General features: G+C 36.4%; 1 protein-coding gene across 2 annotated transcripts in view; it reads left to right on the top strand.

Annotated features, from left to right (window-relative positions):
* Ankrd31 (ankyrin repeat domain 31) overlaps positions 1 to 19,176 on the top strand; it is an 83,117-nt gene extending 63,941 nt beyond the window's left edge. For both annotated transcript variants that reach the window (XM_090331838.1, XM_090331837.1), the window contains 6 exons: positions 514 to 601; positions 1,400 to 1,496; positions 6,569 to 7,535; positions 9,714 to 9,854; positions 12,330 to 12,426; positions 18,883 to 19,176. In XM_090331838.1, the coding sequence (XP_090187964.1) occupies positions 514 to 601; positions 1,400 to 1,496; positions 6,569 to 7,535; positions 9,714 to 9,854; positions 12,330 to 12,426; positions 18,883 to 19,028 (1,536 nt within the window). In that variant the 3' untranslated portion in view covers positions 19,029 to 19,176. The remainder of the gene's footprint in view (positions 1 to 513; positions 602 to 1,399; positions 1,497 to 6,568; positions 7,536 to 9,713; positions 9,855 to 12,329; positions 12,427 to 18,882) is intronic.
* Positions 19,177 to 19,594: the final 418 nt, after the last annotated feature.

Genomic DNA, 19,594 nt, shown 5'->3' with positions numbered 1-19,594 from the left:
AAGTATTTAGCTCAAAAAATTTAAAAAACGGGAAAGTGGGAGGTCTGAGCAGAATGAATTAAAGACATCCCAGGAAAAACACTGGTACTGATAAGAGGTAGAATTAACCCTCTTTGTTAGTTTTTGAAAGATTAGTGTTTTGAATTTCTAAAATCATGTATAAGACATAAATAGTATACAATGATATTCATAAAGTCTTAAGGTGTAATTGTTGGTATTATGTACTAGATTTTTTTCTATGTGTATAATTTTAACAGAAGTGAGAAATTCTGATTCCTTATGTGGTTGCTACTCTTAATTCTATTTTCCTGGAAATCTGCTACATAAATCAAGATATGTTTACTTTTTTTAAAGTCTGCAACTTTTATGCAAGAAAGCTTACATAAAACATGAATACATTTTGAGCATAAGGAGAAATAAACATTTTAGCAAGTGATTTACTGTGTGTCAGTACCATGTCAGAGAGCACATCTACCCTTTCACAATAAAGTTTCTAATCTTTTAACCTGACAGCATCAGACCATTTCTGATATTCTACAAGATATAGAAGAAAAACAAGAAAACTTACTAGAATTTGAGATAAGAAGTCCAGATGATGCAGGTAAACATATACTCATATTCAGGTCTAACTTTCCCATACACAGTGTTGATACTGGCTCAACTTCATAAGTTACCTATTTAAACCTCACAATGACTGAAAACATGGAAGTATCTAAAGTATCAAGTTAAGAGCAAATAACACAAATAAGGAGTTTGTGCAGTTGTTTAAAAAGCTCCTTTATAGCTGGGCACTGATGGCTCATGCCTCCAATCTTACCTACCCTGGAGGCTGAGATCTGAGGATCACGGTTCAAAGCCAAACTGGGCACCAAAGTCCGTGAGACTGTTAACTCCAATTAACCACCAGGAAAAACAGAAGTAGCACTGTGGCTCAAGTGGTAGAATGCTAGCCTTGAGCTAAAGAGCTCAGGCCCAGATTTCAAGCCCCACATCCAAAAAAAAAAAATGTACTCTATATTGAACAATTTGAGACATTCAATACCATGATTATGGATGAGCTACTACTGGTGATATGTTTAGATGATGATATAAAAAGCATAGGGAAGGGAAAGATATCTAGACTAATCAAAGCTCCTAGAACTTAGTGATACAGCAGAATTAGAATTTAGACTGGTCTATGCTTTCTTATTAAAAATCTTCTAGCCTATATGCCTCAGGGAATTTCTTTAGAATATTTTTAGATAAACTTTGATTTAGATATCTAGGCCATTAACATTGGGGAAATAGGTAATGGTATGTTTTTTTTTTTAATTGACAGTACCTCTTTTCACTTGTGTGAAAAAAATTAGCATTTGTTATTCTTTAAATTAATGTCTTTATTTTCTGACTTTGCTTGTAGAACAATATATTGAGAAGATGTTAGAGATAAAAGAGGTGATGGATAATATACTTGCCAAACAGAAAGCAGAAAGGGATGAACTGGCCAAAAAATACAGGTAAGTAAAAACAAAAAGGAATGCTTTACAGTTTCTAGGATTTGAACTTAGTACATCACACATGCCAGGCTTCTCCTACTTCCTCTTTTGGCTTTTCCCCCTTTAGGTTCAAGACCAGGACTTGAACTCCTGTATCTGCCATTGTTGCTCATTGACTACCACTCTACTCACTTTCAACCCTTGGCTTTTTTTTGCAGGGCGGGTGTTCATGGGATTTGAACTCTGGGCCTGGCATTGTCTCTGAGCTCTTCGGCTCAAGGCTACCACCCACTTCATTTTCTGGTGGTTAATTGGAGATAACAGTCTCGTAGATTTTGGTGTCTGGGCTGGCTTTGAACTGTGATCCTCAGATCTCAGCCTCATGAGTAGCTAAGATTACAGGCGTGAGCCACCATGCCCAGCTTTGATTATTCTTTAAATAGAATCTCACACTTTATCCTGGTACTAGCTTTAGTGTACAGTCCTCCTTCTTATGCTTTCCTGTGTCACTAAAATTATAATTATAAGCCTTCATATACAGCTTGAGACTTTTATTTTCCTTAACTGAACTCTTCATTCCATAATTTTAATTTATTTTTACCAGAATTTGTGTATCTTAATTCCCCATGTCCTGTGTTGTCTTGTGGTCTCTTAGTATTCACTCAGGCTCTGTATATTCTTTAATTTTTCTTATCATTTTTTTCCAGTCCTGGGGCTTGAGCTCAGGGCCTGAGTACTGTCCTTGGGCTTTTTCAAAGCTACAGCTGTACCACTTGAGCCACAGTGCCACTTCCAGCTTTTTTCTATGTATGTGGTACTTAGGAATTGAACCCGGGTCTTCATGAATGCAAGGCAAGCACTCTACCACTAGGCCAAACTCCTGGCTTTCTTATCAGTTTTATAAGCAGCTTTTTACGTCTTTAAGATTTTGTCTACTTCGGTATTGTTAGTGTTTGTGGCAAAGGAGTTGTTGAATTTTAGAGGCGTTATATTGCCCAGCTTGTTCATATTTCTTGTGTTTCTATATTTGAATATGCACATCTCTAGAGCTAAATGGTTGCTTACAGATTTTAATCACCTCTAATCCTTCACTTGAAGTATTTGTAATGTTCATAATGGACAGTCTGAGGTAACATTTCTTACTACTAGGTTGAATATATGGCTCAGCAGCCAATCATTGCCCTTGGGCTTCAGGCACTAGCCCTGATTCTCAGCCTTGCTCAAATTGAAGTAAACTGGCTAGAGTGTCTGTTAGATAGTTGATTGCTTGCTGTGGGATGCTTTCTCTCTTTTTTTGTATGCTGGTAATCATTGTTGGCAACAGGGCACTTTACAGATTGAGGGTAAAGCAGGTTTGCGTTTGCTCCACAACCCTCCCAGTTTTCATTTCCAGAGGTGGCAAACTCCCAAACCTAAGTGTGTTCCCCAAATATGTCTGAGAATATGGGAGGCAGATGCTAACTTCTGTTCTGGGAGGGGGAGAACTGAGAAACTGAGGCATTTTTCCTGCTGGTCACAGTGCTTTCAGACCCCTCCCAGTTTATCTCTCTTCAAGGAGAAAAGGCTGTGGAACATTGGGTCAAAGTTTTGAGTCCTTCCTAGAAGCAGACCCTTGCTGGGAAGTTGTTCCTAGAGGCAGCTCTTAGTGCTTTCAACAGCTGCCCAGTAATTTATATTTCCTTCTGGAGGAGAAAGCCATGACCATCACATGGTTAGTTAGACTCAAGGTTCTCACTCCTGCCTGGTAACAGCAAACCCTCACCAGCATACAGGTCTTAGTGCTTTCAGAGGCTGCCCAGCAATTCACTTTCCCAGTGGGAGGTAGGTTGCAGAAGTCACATGACAGAGGAAAGGCTAGACTTTCCAACATAGTTGTAATCTAATGCATGTAACCAGGAAGCTAGTCCTGGAAGCCAATGTCTATTCCAGCCATGAACTCAGTTCTTTGTTTCTGCCATGATTCTCAGGCAAAAGGATTTGCTCCTAAAGGACAAAGTCTCTACCCACTATCCCTTTACTGCCTAATGTCCCCATTGTTTCTCCTTACAGCAGGATCACATCACATCCAAAACCTCCTCACATGGTTGTCTCGTACCCAGGGTATTCTAAGACACACTGAGCCTTGTTTATGTTTATACCTGTTTTTCACAATGTCCCCAGAGTAGTTTGGCCTTAGGTCTCCATCTCAGAATGCTATCTTGCTAGAGCTGTCTACAGATTGTAACAAAATGTTGTTTTTTGTTGTTGTTGTTTTTTGGTTTTTTGGTTTTTGCCTAAAGCTAGCTTCCACAATGGAGTCGCAGCTCAAAGTCTGAACTGTGTTTAAGTCTTACAAGTAATACGGATTTAATGCTGCATCTAGAATGATGAGTTGTCTGTAAGGCTATCTGGCTCACCTTGTTGCTAAGTCTTCCGGTCCTCTCACTCCTGGGGAGCTGGGAATGGAGCTTGAGACTACTTTTCTTTTCTGTTTGCTTTCTGTTTCTGTGTTGTTCTCAAATTCTTTTGCAATTTCCAGTGTTCTCCCTTTCTCTTTAGAATGTAGTCTCTTCTTCGTTTTTTTTCTTAGTCACAGAGTCACATTTACAATCTGCCATCTTGCCTCACCTCCACTAATGTAACTTCTTCTTCTTGCTGCTTTTCCACTTACATATACTAGTACTGCCATATAAGCCTACTGGACGTTCAGTACCAACAAATCTGTTTTGATATGAACGGCAAGATATACTCTATACCCTATCATTTTCCCTTAAAACAGAAGCTCTTATAGTGTGATCTAGAGAACCTAGCAGATACTTGAACTATTTCTTGGAGTCTTTGAAGTTGAAATTATTTTATAATAATAAATGTATAATAGAATTTTTCAGAGATCCCCTGATCTACTTATATATTCATATGTTTTAAAACTCTTAAGTTGGGTATGGTGATGTATAGCTATTTAAAAGGTTGAATCAGAAGGATCATGATTTGAGGCCCGCCTGGGCAGGAGATCCTGTCTCAATCAAAAAGTCTGAGAACAGTGGCACATATTTATTATCCCAGTTACATGGGAAGACTGACCGGGATCTTAAGAGAAACCCTATTTGAAAGATAATAAAAGCAAAAATGTAGACCAGGGACTGGTCTCAGATGGTAGATAGAGCATGTGACTGTTTTACAAAGCCTTGAATTCAGACATCTTTATCACCAAAATAACTTTGTAACTTTCTTAGCTTTTTTTTCTTTTTGTAATTTGTGGGGCTTGAACTCAGGACGTGGGCATTTTCCCTGACATCTTTTGCTCAAGGCTAGCACTCTACCAGTCTTCCAGTCTCTGAATGGTTAATTGGAAATAATAGTCTCGTAGGGACTTTTCTGTCCAGGCTAGCTTCAAACCACAATTCTCAGATCTCAGCCTCCTGAGTAGCTAAGATTAAAGGCAAGAGCCACTGGTGACTGGCAAATTTCTTAGGTTTAATTTATAAATCAACAAACTAAAATTATAGTCATAATCTATATAAATAGTACTCCTTTTGGTTCCTCAATGATTTTTAATAATGTAAATAGGTCCTGGAGCCAAAACACAGTTTGAGAACTTGTAAACAAAGTATTCAATTTCTTAAAGGTCATTTCTTCTTCCTTAGTCATCAAGATCCTGAGAAATTTGGCTTGGAGAAAATGCTTAGGATTATTCTTGTTTGGGTAGTTTCCCTCAACTTGAAAGTGTTTAGAACAGGTTCAAAGTACAATTTAAGTAATTACCTAAAGTGAAGGTTCAAGGTATAGTCATAAGTAATTACTTAATGCACTACCATTTCCCAGGTCTAACTGAGGTATGATTACTGATAAAACTAGTTCTTCTATTATTAAGGAAACCTAAATGGAACTTACTTCTAAGTTTTTCTTTCTAATATGTCTTTTTCCTTAAAGCAGGTAAGACAACCCGACTTAAAAATCAGTAGTCTTATTATTCAAGACACATTATATTCATAAACTGCTTTGTTGATTAGCAACTCCCTTGTACAACTACTTGAAGATACATTTTTAATGGTAGTATTTTTTTTAAATGATAGTCTTGATCTGGGTATTTGTGACTCACCTAGCTTCTTGAGAGGCTGAGGTGAAAGTTACAGCTTGAGGCCACCTCAAATAGATATTTGAAGCCCCTAGTCAGCCAGTAGTTGGGTGAATTGGTATGTATGTGTTTTTCTAGCTACAAGGGAGGCTGAAATCAGTAAGATCATAATTCTGTGGCACTCTTAAGACCCCAATATATGATGGCACATGTCAGCCATCCCAGCTATAGTAGAAAGCCTAAAAATGTCAGATTTCCATCTAAGTATACAGACTCAGGCAAAAAGTGAGACTCTATCTCAAAATAGCCAGTGCAGGAAAGAATAGAATGTAGTTCCAGTGGCAGAGTGCCTACTTAGCAGACATAAGGAACTGAGTTCAAGCCCCAGTACCACAAAAATAAAATTAAATTAAAAAGATATATGATCCTCCTTAGCCACCAGCTGCTTCTTTCAACCAAAGACTAGTAGATATTGAGAATGCAAAGTTTTATTTAGGTTTTAGGGTTGATTCACATCAGATAAATAGTGAAGTAAATATGAACCTGGATAAGCATATTATTACATCATTTTTTAAAAAGGGCAAATGTTTGTTTTGAATAATAGTCACCTCATTTTCAAAGGAAATACATTTTAAAAAACAGCGTTTTGTGTGCTTCAAGCTGATTTAAATTAAGGCAGAATTTCTTTGTGGGGAGGGGCACAATTGAGGTAGGGTACCAGTCCTGGTGCTTGAACTCAGGGCATGGTCTCTATCCTCCAGCTCTTTTGCTCTAACCTAGCACTCTGCCACTTGAGCCACAGCACCACTTTCAGCTTTTTATTTTGGTGGTTAGTTGGAGATAAGAGTCTCATGGACTTTTCTGCCTAGGCTGGCTTTGAACTGTGATCTTCAGATCCCAACCTCAAGTAACTAGGATTAGATGTGAATTATTGGCATCTGCTAGAATATCTTTAATTTGTAACTGGCTTCTGTAGAAAATTTTGTATTGTATTTTCATCTTCCCCTTGTTCTGTTTTGTTTTTTTTATTATTCTTTAGAGTATCTATAGAGTCATTTAAGCATGGAGTCCTGAGAGAACAATTAGCCAACTTGGCCACAAGACAGAAGAGCCTTTTGCTTGCAGCAAAACGACAGAAAAAAATAAGACAGAGAATTCAAAACTATGAGAATTTGACATCGTTTTCTTTAAGGAAGTTGTCATCCATTTCAGACATCTCTGGTGAAAAGAACAACAAAGAGCTTACCAGTCTGGAAAATTCAGTATGTCTCCAATCTGATTCCCTTTCTCCTGTCAACCTTGACTGTGGAAGCATGCAAGAAACTTGGAATGATGGCCAAAATGCTAACATTTGCCTAAATCCAAAAGCAGGGAGAGAGGAAGAATTTTCTGGAAATGAGATGAATTCTAAAGAAATTTTCAACAATTGTACATTAGATGACTTATCAAAACTTAGACATTTAGATGGCACTGATAAGATTGAATTACCATCCCAAGCTGTTGCTTTTACTGTTCAAGTAGAATATCCACAAAAAGAAAATGATCTTACAGAAGCTACAGCCAAAGATCAAGGATTGTACATTCCTGCCATAAAATACGGCACAGTAAATGTTTCAGAGTACACAAATGTACTATCTCAAAATGATGTCTGTCCATCAGCTGTTGACAGTGGCTTTGACATTTCCCATTTCGATCCAGAAAGAAGATACAGAAAAACAGCTCCTCAGGAACTACTTGGAGGGGTATCAGAGTCCCTGACACAGCAAAGGATTGCTGCCCTAGGCACTGATGCTGTGAATCAGATAAAGCCACATCTTAAAAAGCCATCTTCTGGCGGTCCACATACAAATAATACCCAGATCTCTCCTGCTTCCGGGTCTGGCAATCAGCATCCTATAAAAAAGCCTTTAAACCATACTCCCAAAAAGAGAAATATTCAGATAAAAGATCTGCTACTACTAGGAAGAATTAACCCAGGAAATAACGTTCTGGAATTCAAAACACAGGTATTCTATTATTACTTAAAATCATGCAAGTTTTATAATAATAAATGTTTCTGTAACATAGTATAAGCATTTAGGGAAATAGGATCTGGCTAGTGTTGCAGAATGGAAAGACATACCGTTATATATTTAGCCAGTGGAATCATACTTCTAGAATCATCCCAATACTTTTGAGTCACAAGTATCTGTGGATTCTCAACTAGAACCAGTCAATTGTAGCAAAAAGGACTTAAAGCAAAAATCAGAATAAACTAGAGGGGCTGGGAGTTTGGCCTAGTGATAGAATGCTTGCCTAGCATGCACAAAGACCCGGGTTCAATTCCTTGGTACCATATACTTAGAAAAAAGCTGTAAGTGATGCTGAGGCTCAAGTGGTAGAGCTCTGGCCTCGAGAAAGTCCAAGGACAGTGCTCAGGCCCTAAACCCAAGCCCAGGACTGACTGGCAAAAAAATAAATAAACTAGAATTGTCATTAGGTCCAAAATTTCAATAATAACTGATGTATTGTAATATCATCTCTTAAAATGGTAAATACAAATTCATTTTTCTGGTTCACTGATCTCTTAGTATATAAATGTCCCTATTTATATCTAGCAATCATTTTGTTTTAAAGTCTAATATTTATTATACCAATATAGCCATTCAAGTTCTCTCATGATTGCTCTCTCTCTCTGTCTCTGTCTCTCTCTCTGTCTCTCTCTCTCTCTCTCTCTATATGTATATATATAATGTTTTTACTTTTAATTTACCTTAATATCTCCTGTATATATTAAATAGTTGGAGCTTGTCTTCTTTTCATCTACTCTAACAATATTTGCCTTTGATGAGGTTGTTGAATTCATTCACATTTAATGTTACTTGAATTTGGGGACTTTTTTTTCTTGGTATTTGGGTTTAAGTTCAGGGCCTCATGCTTGCTTAGCTTTCTCAGTTGATTCTCTGCTAGTTAATCCATACCTCAAACCTTCCTTTTTGCTTTTCTTTGTAAATAATGTTTTATGGATTTTTCTGCCTGGGTTCATTTCAAGCTATAATCTCTTGATCTCAGCCTCCCGAGTAGCTATGATTTCAGGCATGAACCACTGATATCTGCCCATGTTATTTTTTATTTGCTCCCATACACTGAAATTTACCTTTAAAAATGCTGGATATATTTGTACTCTTATATATATTGGAAATTTACTAAAGAATATACTTAAATTACTAGGGAATAGTTTCATCTCTTTTGGTCTCATTTTTAAGATTTGTTAAACAGAAATGGAACACTGTCAAGTGTGGGACTATTTCCATTACTTTCCATTACTGAGATTTTTCCATGTACCTTACTGATGTCCCTCAGGTTTGAGTTTCTTTGTTTTTTTGTTTTTTTGGTTTTTGCTAGTCTTGCCATATAGAAGAGACCCTGTTCCTGTCCTGTAAAGGCTTTAGATGCCATTACATTTAGTACTTTCAAGTGGTTCTTTATTCTGCCTATGTACAATATCCTCACACATACTTAGAATAAGTATTCAAGTATCTAACTTGAATAAACCTTGAATAAACTCGAAAACTTTATATGTAAGTTTTTCCTTTTAATAAAAAGAACCTTATGAAGATCTAAAGTTTTCTCTTTTTTAAATTTCTGTTCCTTAGTACTTTGTCCTAGTAAGTCTCACCTCCTTTGTCTTTCGACACTTAGCTCTGTTTCTTTCACTCAAAGAATTCACAGGCTTTGTTTGCATGAATTCTCTTTCCTTGTATTATTACCTGGAAACTCTCTCAAGACAGTAAAGTTGGAGCAATGTAGAGTCCTTCACAGTAAATCTTCCCACTTCAGCGAGGCTACTTTGTGGCCTGATGTTTGGCATCTTGTGAACTATAGTTTTATACATTTTGTCTGTTTTTAGTTATATCAGTCTAAATCTTGTGTATATTATTTCATCATGATCAGAAACAGAAATTCACACATTTCACCATTTTTTTTTGACAGTCCTGGGGCTTGAACTCAGGGCCTGGACATTGTCCTTGGGTTTTCTCAAAATTAATACTCTACCATGTGAACCACAGTACCACTTCTGGGTTTTGTTTGTTTGTTTGTTTGTTTGTTTTTCTGTGTATGTAGTAGAAGCACTCTACCACTAGGCCACGCTCCCAGCCCTCACCATTTTTTTCTTCATTTTTTTGTTTTATTTTTTATTCCAGGAGACTGTCCACAAAGCTAGTATTTTATTGAATGGTAAACTTAAGGTAGAAAATGGTCAAATTTATCAAAGCCCAGTTACCTGGCTCAAGGATCTTCTGGGAGATGTCTGTTATGTGACCTGGAATTATGCTTGGAGTAAGGTAGGTTAGTCTTAAGTTTATCTTTTAACTCATACTCAAATGCAAATAAATTGTTTTTAGGATAAGGCATCTTTTTCAAGAATCTGGAAGGGGGGGGCCAGGAGTTTGGCCTAGTGGTAGAGTGCTTGCCTAGCATACATGAAGAACCGGGTTCGATTCCTTGGTACCACATACATAGAAAAAATGCCAGAAGTGGTTATGAGGCTCAAGAGCTAGAGCTCCAGCCTTGAGAAAGTCCAAGGACAGTGCTCAGGCCCTGGCTCAAGCCCAAGACTGGCAAAAAAATAATAATAAATTAAAAAAAAGAATCTGGAAGGTCTCTGAAATAGATTTTGTCCTTACATGTGTGTCTTTGATATGTTATATGCTTTCTCCCACAACTCTATTTGCCAAAATTCCTGTGAGCATAGTTGTACACCTGACTACAACTCTCCTTTCTTGCTTTGTATCTAGTCCTAGAATCTGTATTGCTATCCCTCAACAGAAAAGGCTGAACATGGTGACACATACCTGAATTCCTAGCTTTTGGCGGGGCAGGTATATATAGAAGCATTACAATTCAGGGTGGCCTCGGCCAAAAGCCAGGCCTATCTCAAAATTAAAAGGGCTAGAAGAGTAGCTCAAATGATAGAGTGCCTACCTAAGGCACAAACCTGCCCCTTGTCAAAGAAAAGAAAAAGATATGCTATGTTTCCTCAAAAAGAAGTACCTTGGTTTTATTTTTGTTTTGTCAGTTGTAGGGCTTGAAATCTGGACCTGGGCATTGTCCTTCAGCTCTTCAGCTCAAGGCTAACACTCTACCACTGAGCCAAAGCACCACTTCTGGCTTTCTGGTGGCTAATTGGAGATGAGAGTCTCAAGATCTTTTGTGCCCAGGCTGGTGTTGAACGGCAATCCTCTCAGCCTCTGGATAGCTGGGATTACACACATGAGCCACTGGTGCCTAGTTTGAAGTACCTTGTTTTAAACTTGTGGTTTTGTACATCTGAATTACCTCTTGTAGCATAAGCCATTCTATTTTGAATACCCTCTATGACTCAGAAATAACTGATAAATATGTTTATGTGTATGAGATAAAGGTATACACATACTAGCCTGCCCTTTACAGGAGTATAATGTGTATTGGACATTGTCAAAACATAACAAATAAAATCTATTGTTTCTCATTATTGGCTAGTTGGGAAAATGACAAATGGCATTTGATGACCTTTCTTTTCCTTAGCAAAATGTGGAAGAGTTGGCACCCTAAGCAAGACCTGCAGATTCCATTTCCTTTATCAAATTTTGATCATCAGATTGAGCCACAAGGGTACCTATACCTTTCAGATTCTCAGTACAGTCCTCACTCTAAACAATTTAATGAACATCTGTAGAATAATCAGGATGTGCCAAATGATATTCCAAATGCTTTTTATGCATTAACTTAATAATTTAATAAGCTGGAGGTACTTTCAAATGCACAAATTGAGACTTGGAATGTAAGACTTTGTTTAAGGGTTGGGACATAAGAGTCATTTGCTCTATAATGTTAAGCACAATACGAAGTGCTGAAGGAATAAAAATAAATATGATATGATATAGGCTATGTACTCAAGAAGCTATGGTTTTATGAAAACAGAACACATTAAGCCATTTAAATGGGAAAAGAGTGATAGCAATAGGAGCATAGAAATTAGGAAACTGAATCTCTAATCCTAGAGGAGGCTCATTACTGAAGTTTATCAGTTATAGGAAGATACCTAGAGGAAGGTCAGTTTGAGATTTGATGTTTTGCCCATAGTGAACAAACCCTCTGGTAGTATATTAGGTTATCTTAGACCTAAGAGTAGAAAACCAAAGATCTTGGGTTATATGCCAGTTTGCCTCAGCTCTTCCCTTTCTTGTATAGATAGTTGTAATCTCTTATCTGATAACAATATCTAAATTTACAAACACATTTTTAGTGGATATATAAACCTGAAATGTGAGTAGTCTAATCAGTTAAACATTTGATTTCTTGAAAAGTACCATTATTTTTATGGCTTAGTTTTACTGTAAAAACTTTTTAAGTTACAAATCAGAGGGTGTTTGACTATAGATTGTTAAACAAATGAATGCATGAGACTACTAATGCTATAAAGCAGAGATGAACCCAACCATTTTTTTCCTGTGAAGGAGTGGATAATAAATAATATTTTAGGCTTCACAGGTGCATTGTCCCTGTCATAACTCAATTATGAACTAGCACAAAACCCAACAATATTAGTGATTGCATACCATTATATCTCAACTTTTTTTTCCAGAAAAAGAAGTATGGACAAGAGGAGGGAAGTAGAGAGAGGAAGGAAGGGAGGGAGGTGGGCTGGATATGGCCATGGGTTATACTTGATTGTATGACATCACTCAGTATTGTGCTAGCATAATTTTTAAGATAGGTTTGTTTACTTTCTACAAAATGCATTATTTTCTTAAGTTCTGTTTTTTAATTGTATATAGATATCATATCTTGGAAAGGAGCTTTTAAAGTATGTTTCTGAGGAAGTACCTTTACCTTCAGAACCAAATGTGGTACTTCAACAGCCTTGTCTTTCAGGTATGTATAGCCCATTTCTTAGTTGTGGGATGAATATATACTAACCTAGAGACAACGACTGCCTTTGTCTATTTTTTTACATTAAGGTGAAATTCACAATTAACAAGTACAATTAACTATTTCTCCACATTCTTGTTTTCTTAACCAGTTGATTTTAGGAGAATTTGAGAAATGTCACTGTCCTTCACAAATCCTTTCTCTGAATCTCTTCTGTGATTGCTTTGGGTGATTTTTTTTAATGTATACACAAGTAAAAACATCTTTCTAAAATCTTTATTTGGTTAGCTTTATATGTTTTTCTAAAAAAGATGCTAAAATAAATCTTTTTATTCTGAGAAACTAAAGAAGATACAATCTCCTCCAATGAGCAGCAGATTGTGATGCAGTCATTGAAAGGATCACAATTTCTAGAACACAACTTAAAATCAAAAAGACCATCGGGCCAGGAGTTTGGTGTAGTGTAGAGTGCTTGCCTAGCATGCATGAAGAACTGCGTTCCATTCCTTGGTACCACACACATATAAAAGCTGGAAGTGATGATTGCCTCAAATGGTAGAGGGCTAGCCTTGAGGAAAGCCCAAAGACAATGAGTTCAAGGCCCAGGACCAGCAAAACAAAACAAACAAACAAAAAATGATGTTATGTTACCTCTTCTTGCAACACCACCCCTACTTTTATACCAGTGTCCTTATTGCCTATCAATTGGGAAACTATTATAGGTTGAGAGGTGATAATAAACAGAAAATGGTCATAGTTTGATAATCAAGGTCAAAAGCAAATAGGACTTTTATCAACAGCTTTCTTCCCTGGGCCTTCCTGGGATTGATTATTTCTTTCCTTAAAACAAGGTCCTATAGGGAAGTGGGGCTTAGCTCAAGGGTAGGGTGGTAAACTTGAGCAGAAGAGCTCAGGGACAGTGCCCAGGCTGAGTTCAAGTCCCATGACCCACAAAAAACAAAACAAAACAAAAAACAAGGTCCTATAATTCTAATTACTTTTTAAAGTCTTATTTTCATATGTAACACGCCCTACTTTTTGGAGGCCTGCTTTGTCTCAGAAGTGAGACAAATTCCCTAATTTTCTAAGGCATCCTCAAAAGTGCTTTTCCTCATTTCTGAGAAACCCTGATCAAGGAGTTAAGGTGTTAGAAGTAATCTTGGACAAGCTAAAGGCCATAAGAAACTACATGGAGTTCTCATAGTAATTCATAACCTTGATTGATTTTTTTTTTGCCAATCCTAGAGCTTGAACTTAGTGCCTAGACACTTTTTGCTTAGGGCTAGCTCTCTACCACTTGAGCCACAGTATCACTTCCGGCTTTTACTTAGTGTGTATGGTACTGAGGAATCAATGACTCGGACCCATGGCTTCATGCATGCTAGCCAAGCACTCTTACCACTAGGCTACACTCCTAGCCCCATAACCTTGGATTTCTAATGCTGAGTACAGCACTACTTAATCAAATCTTTGGATAAAGCCCAGTCTCCCATGATGTATATCATATGATATGATATATGTGATACATAACATCATATATATTAACATTGTATAAAACAAGTAGTAGTTTTAATATCCAGTTTATTTACATATCATCTTGAACTGATATCAAGAAATCCTGAGGTTTGAAGATAATACCTTAAAACACCCTTAGGATGACAATTTAACACTTTATTCTGTGAATCAGACGTGATGGAAAACCTTTCTTGATTTTTATACACAAAAGAACAATTGAATGAATAAGTCAATGTATTGATGAACTCTAATGTTGGGATGTGGTATGTAAACACATATTCAGGTTTGTAAATAAGAGTTTTAAACATAAAAACAAAACTTTTTGAAACAAAATTTTGTCATTGAGACTCTTGAAACATCTAGGATCTCTAAAGTCCTTTAAATTTTTTTTCTTCTGTATATTTTTTATTGTAATTAATAGAAGGGTTACATTACATGTGCCAGATGGAAGGTACATTACTTCACATACATTGATACCCTTTCTCATGTCTTGGTCCCCATTTCCCTCCCCCCACCCCCACCCCTCATCTTGTTTTCCCCTGTTCCCTATCCAATTTCAAATAACCAAATACGCATATATCCAATATATCAGATAACAAAGTAAAATTCTGTAACAATATGAGATACCCAAGGGACAGCAAATGAGATGAGAAATAACATAGTACATTAAGGATAACAATCACTCATTATATGGCTTTTGTTTCTATATCCTAGAGGTCCTTTCATTTAGCGTCCTACTATATGGCCTTATGTATCTAGATTTTGCTCTATTGCAAATCTCTGCTAGAAGAGTCCAAGGTTTCTACTGATTATGGCAAATGAGGGAAACCATTGAGCCTACGTTCCTTTGAGTCTGGCTTATTTCACTTGATATGATTTTTTCTAAGTCTTTCCATTTCCTTACAAATGGGGAGATATCCTTCTTTCTGACAGCAGCATAGAATTCCATTGTGTATAAATACCACATCTTGTTGATCCACTCATCAGCTGAGGGATATCTGGGTTGGTTCCATATCTTTGCTATGGTAAATAGTGCTGCAGTGAACATCGTTGTGCTAGTGGATTTAGTATGTCCTTGTTTCTGGACGGTTGGGTAAATGCCAAGTAGTGGAATTGCTGGGTCATAGGGGAGCTCTATGTTTAGTCTTTTGAGGAACTGCCATATTGCTTTCCATAGTGGTTGAACGAGTTTGTACTCCCACCAGCAGTGTAGTAGTGATCCCTCCTGACCACATCCTGTCGAGCATCTGTTGTTATTAGTTTTCTTGATCCTGGCCATTCTAACTGGAGTGAGGTGGAATCTTAGGGTTGTTTTGATTTGCATTTCTTTTATGACCAGAGATGTTGAGCATTTCTTCATGTGTCTATAGGCCATTCTTATTTCTTCTTCAGAGAAGACTCTCTTTAAGTCTTTGGCCCATCTTTTGATGGGATGGTTGTTACTCTGGAGATTAGTTTTGGAGTGATTCAATTTTTTGAGCTGTTGATATATTTTAGATATGAGGCCTTTGTCCGTTGTATGGTTAGTAAAGATCTTCTCCCATTCTGTAGGCTTCCTAATTAATTTGCTAGCTATGTCCCTTGCCCTACAGAAGCTCTGCAGTTTAATGGAGTCCCCTTACCCAGCCTTTCTCTGATTTGTTGTGATTCTTGGTCCTTATTAAGAAAGTTTCGACCTGTGCCAAGGAGGTCTAGTGTATCTCCTATTCCTTCTTGTAAAGTTTTCAGAGTGTCAGCTTTTACCTCGAGGTCTTTGATCCATTTGGAGTTAATTCTAGTGCAGGGTGACAAAGAAGGATCCAACTTTAGTTTTCTGCAGGTGCTTACCCAGTTCTGCTAGCACCACTTGTTGAAGAGGCTGTCTTTCTTCCATTCTATTTTTTTGGCTTCCTTGTCAAAGATTAGGTGGCCATAGGTCTGTGGTTTAATATCTGGGTCCTCAGTTCTATTCCATTGGTCTTCAGGCCTGTTCTTGTACCAGTACTGAGCTGTTTTGATTATTATAGCTCTGTAATAGAGTCTAAAGTTTGGTATTGAAATTCCTCCTGCACTCTTCTTTCTGCTAAGAAGTGTTTTTGCTATAAGGCATCTTTTATTATTCCATTTGAAATTTTGCATTGCCTCTTCTATTTCTTTAAAGAATGACAGTGGGATATTGATGGGTATTGCGTTGAATTTGTAGATAGTCCTTTAAAATTTTTAAATGGTCTGAATCTATGCTGCCTTTTCCCTGGAAATTCACAACTTTCTTCTAAGACTTTCCTTCATGTCTACTTGGCTATCATACCACGTCTGTGTTATTATTTTCTAATATAAAAACTTTATTTTTGAATATATAATATATGAATATAGTCCAAAATCTAAAAGATACACAAGTTTTTCAGTGAAGCCACACCTCCCCTTCTTCCCAGAGGCAGTGAAGACTACAGGTTGTTGTGCAGTTTCCCAAAGATTCCAGGCATATGTAAGTCATATCTGTACTATTAAGAGGAGCCTCACTAATATTTTAGCATCAGCTAAAATGGGAAAAAAGAACATTCTCAAGCTTCTCCATGATTTGTGATCATTATATGTAAACATATGGACATACTTTTACAGTTACTTTAAAAATATTCTGCTTAGATCACATTCTATTTTTTTCTTGGGAAGCCAATTTTATGTACTTAATTTCCTTGTCACCATAGTGCCAAGATTGTCAAAAGAAATTAACATTTATCTAGATGTGATATATATGTACATATAAACAGTATATATAATATACATTATGTATATTGTGAAATATTTCCCAAAGCCAACAACCATAGCATATTAGTTATGTATTCCATGAACACCTAACATCATTTATCCACTTGAAAACAATATTCTTTCCCAAGAAGAACAAAAACATGATTTTTCAGATTTTAATACAGTGACCTGTGACCTACTAGTAATCTGTTGTTCATTTTAATGCTGTTATTGTGTTTCCTTCTCTGCAAAAACACATAACAGAGCATAAACATTCGTAGGTGCTTCTGTTTTTTTGTGGTTAAGAATAAAACCCTAAGGAAGATGGGTTCCTGATAAGAATACAAGAGTGTTTATTTCAGCTATAATTTACAGTTCTTGAGTCATTTTCATTATTTTAGTCTTTTTTCATTTTGATATTATGATTCATAATCCTTTAACCTAATTTATAAATTTGAGAATACAGATGTTGATAGGGGAGGAAAGAGAAAACAAAACTAAGTTTTTGTTGGGAGTTTGCCATGTCTTAGGCCTTCTACTAGGTTTCTTTATATACATTAGGTCACTTAGGAACTTCTGAACTTATTCTGTACAACTTAATGCATAAAACCTGCATACTTTACATCAAATATTCTAAAATCAAGTATTCTAAACCTAATTAAGTTTAAGAAAGCTGTTATTATGTTTTAGTTTTCACCCTCAAAGAATGAAAGCTTAAATAGATTTAAATTTGAGTAGTGATACTACAAGTCTATTTCTTAATTATATTGTAGTTTTCACAGATTGCTTTTGAGCATACCATTGTAAAGCTATATCAAGTTGTCAGCCTACTTTTAACTATAAGATATTGTCATGATCCATTATTATATTTACCCTTTAGAATTTCTTTAAAAAAGTCATTTACTTTTGTATTAAAATACATAACTGAATTTTTTTTGCAACATAAGAAGAAAGACTGGTGTGTGCCAGTACTGGGGCTTGAACTCGGAGACTGTGTGCTATCTAAAGACCAGCTTTTGTCACTCTTGGCCCCGATGTAACTTTCTTAATGTAATTTAAATATTTAATGTGGCATATATTACATAATGGTAATTAAAATATACTTCTACCTAATAAAAGGATGATGATGCCAACTTTAGCTGTCAGTAAGACACAAATAAAAATAAATGCAGTTTTAACCACTAGAGTGGCACATTTTGAATGATAATATTCAGTGGTGGTAATAAGGATGTGGAGGAAAGAACAAGTACTCTTCTAGGTACTCACGTACATTGGGTGGTATTATAAAAACATGCCTTTGGAAGGACATGCTGGGTTGGGAGTTTGGCCTAGTGGTAGAGTGCTTGCCTAGCATGCACGAAGACCCAGTTTCGATTCCTCGGTACCACATACATAGAAAAAAGCCAGAAGTGGTGCTGTGGCTCAAGTGGTAGAGCTCTAACCTTGAGAAAACCCAAGGATAGTGCTCAGGCCCTGAGCTTAAGACCAGGACTGGCAAAAAAAAGAAAAGAAATGGAAAGGAAAGGAAAGGAAGGAAGGAAGAAGGAAAGAAAGGAAAAGAAAAGAAAAGGCATGCTGGTAGAACCTTTTGTAAAGTACACTTTAAAATGTGTACATACCCTTCAACTTAGTCATTTTGTGTTTGAATAGCAATCCTGTGGAAGTATTTGCACACACAAAGAAATTATATGAAATTACTTATAGTGGATGCATTGAGTTTTCTAATTGTAACTAAAGGACATTGTCTTGTGGAGAAAAGGTTTAATATAAATGTTCCCCATCCCTAAATTTTGTCAGATAACTCTTTACACAAATAATAATAAAAGCTAATATTTATTGAGTATTTGCTATGTGTAGGGAGGACAGCAGATATGCTATTACACATGCAAAAATCTTCGTCTTTACAACTGGAAGTTGAAGCGCCAAGTGGCTTGTTCAACTACTGTCAAAAGCTTCCCTCATCCATTTCCTGTTATGACTTTAGCCTGAAAACAGGTCTCCCCCTCTCTCAAAATTAGTGTTGCTGCTTTTATAGCTTTGTTAAAAGCTACGCTTTTATAGCTATAGGTATAAAAACATGGAAGTGAAAGTATCCTGTTCAGAAAACCTATTAAATGTGTGCTTATATACACATGAGTAGATTCTAAGATTTATAATAACTAACTTGAAGTATGACTTTATAACAGGTAGTTGTTAATCTCTTTATAAATCTTTAAACAGGCACTTCCAGAGAGTCAGTGCAAAACATCCCTCATTATCTACAAATAAAAGAAATACTTTCGATCAGCGATCAAGAATTTCTCCCATGTCATGTGATGGCTCAGCATTGGAAGTTCTATGTGGAGTGTGAGGAACTAACATTCTAAAGTCTTGCTTTTTAAATCAGTAGACATTTGTTTATATGTTCATGTTTTTCCATGTTAGCATAATATGTTTATAAGTTTCTGTGTTAACTCTGTTTACCATCATAAACATACTGTTTTTGACATTGAAATAAAGGATGAAAGGATGAAACAGTGTTGACTTTCTAGTAATACTTTAAAGTAACTTCTTTTTCAACATTTTTTCCTTTGTGTAAGTTACAGTTGTTCTGGTTAATAGTTTTTCGGTAAGGAAAGTGAGGCTAGAAATTAGAATTGTTCATGGATAATTGGCCTTGGAAAGATTCAAAGTAAGTGAATCCACTGAAATCCTGAGATCTTCCCCTGTTTTTTTGACATTTATATCAAAACCAAATGTGAAATTATGAATATAGTTTATCTTCAGTTACATAGAAAATTTAGTAGATAGTATTGTAACTGTTAGTGTCTTAGAACAAAGAATGAATTCAGTTTTGGTTGAAGGCTGATTTTTTTTTTTTTTTGCCAGTGCTGGGCTTTGAGCTCAGGGCCTGAGCACATCCTTGAACTTTCTCAAGGTTAGAACTCTACCA

This window comes from Megascapheus bottae, chromosome 4 (genome assembly GCF_031878675.1).
Source record: "Megascapheus bottae isolate mThoBot1 chromosome 4, mThoBot2.hap1, whole genome shotgun sequence".
NCBI classification, from domain to species: domain Eukaryota; kingdom Metazoa; phylum Chordata; class Mammalia; order Rodentia; family Geomyidae; genus Megascapheus; species Megascapheus bottae.
The sequence above is the reverse complement of the archived record's forward strand: the minus strand, read 5'-3'. Positions and strand labels throughout refer to the sequence as shown.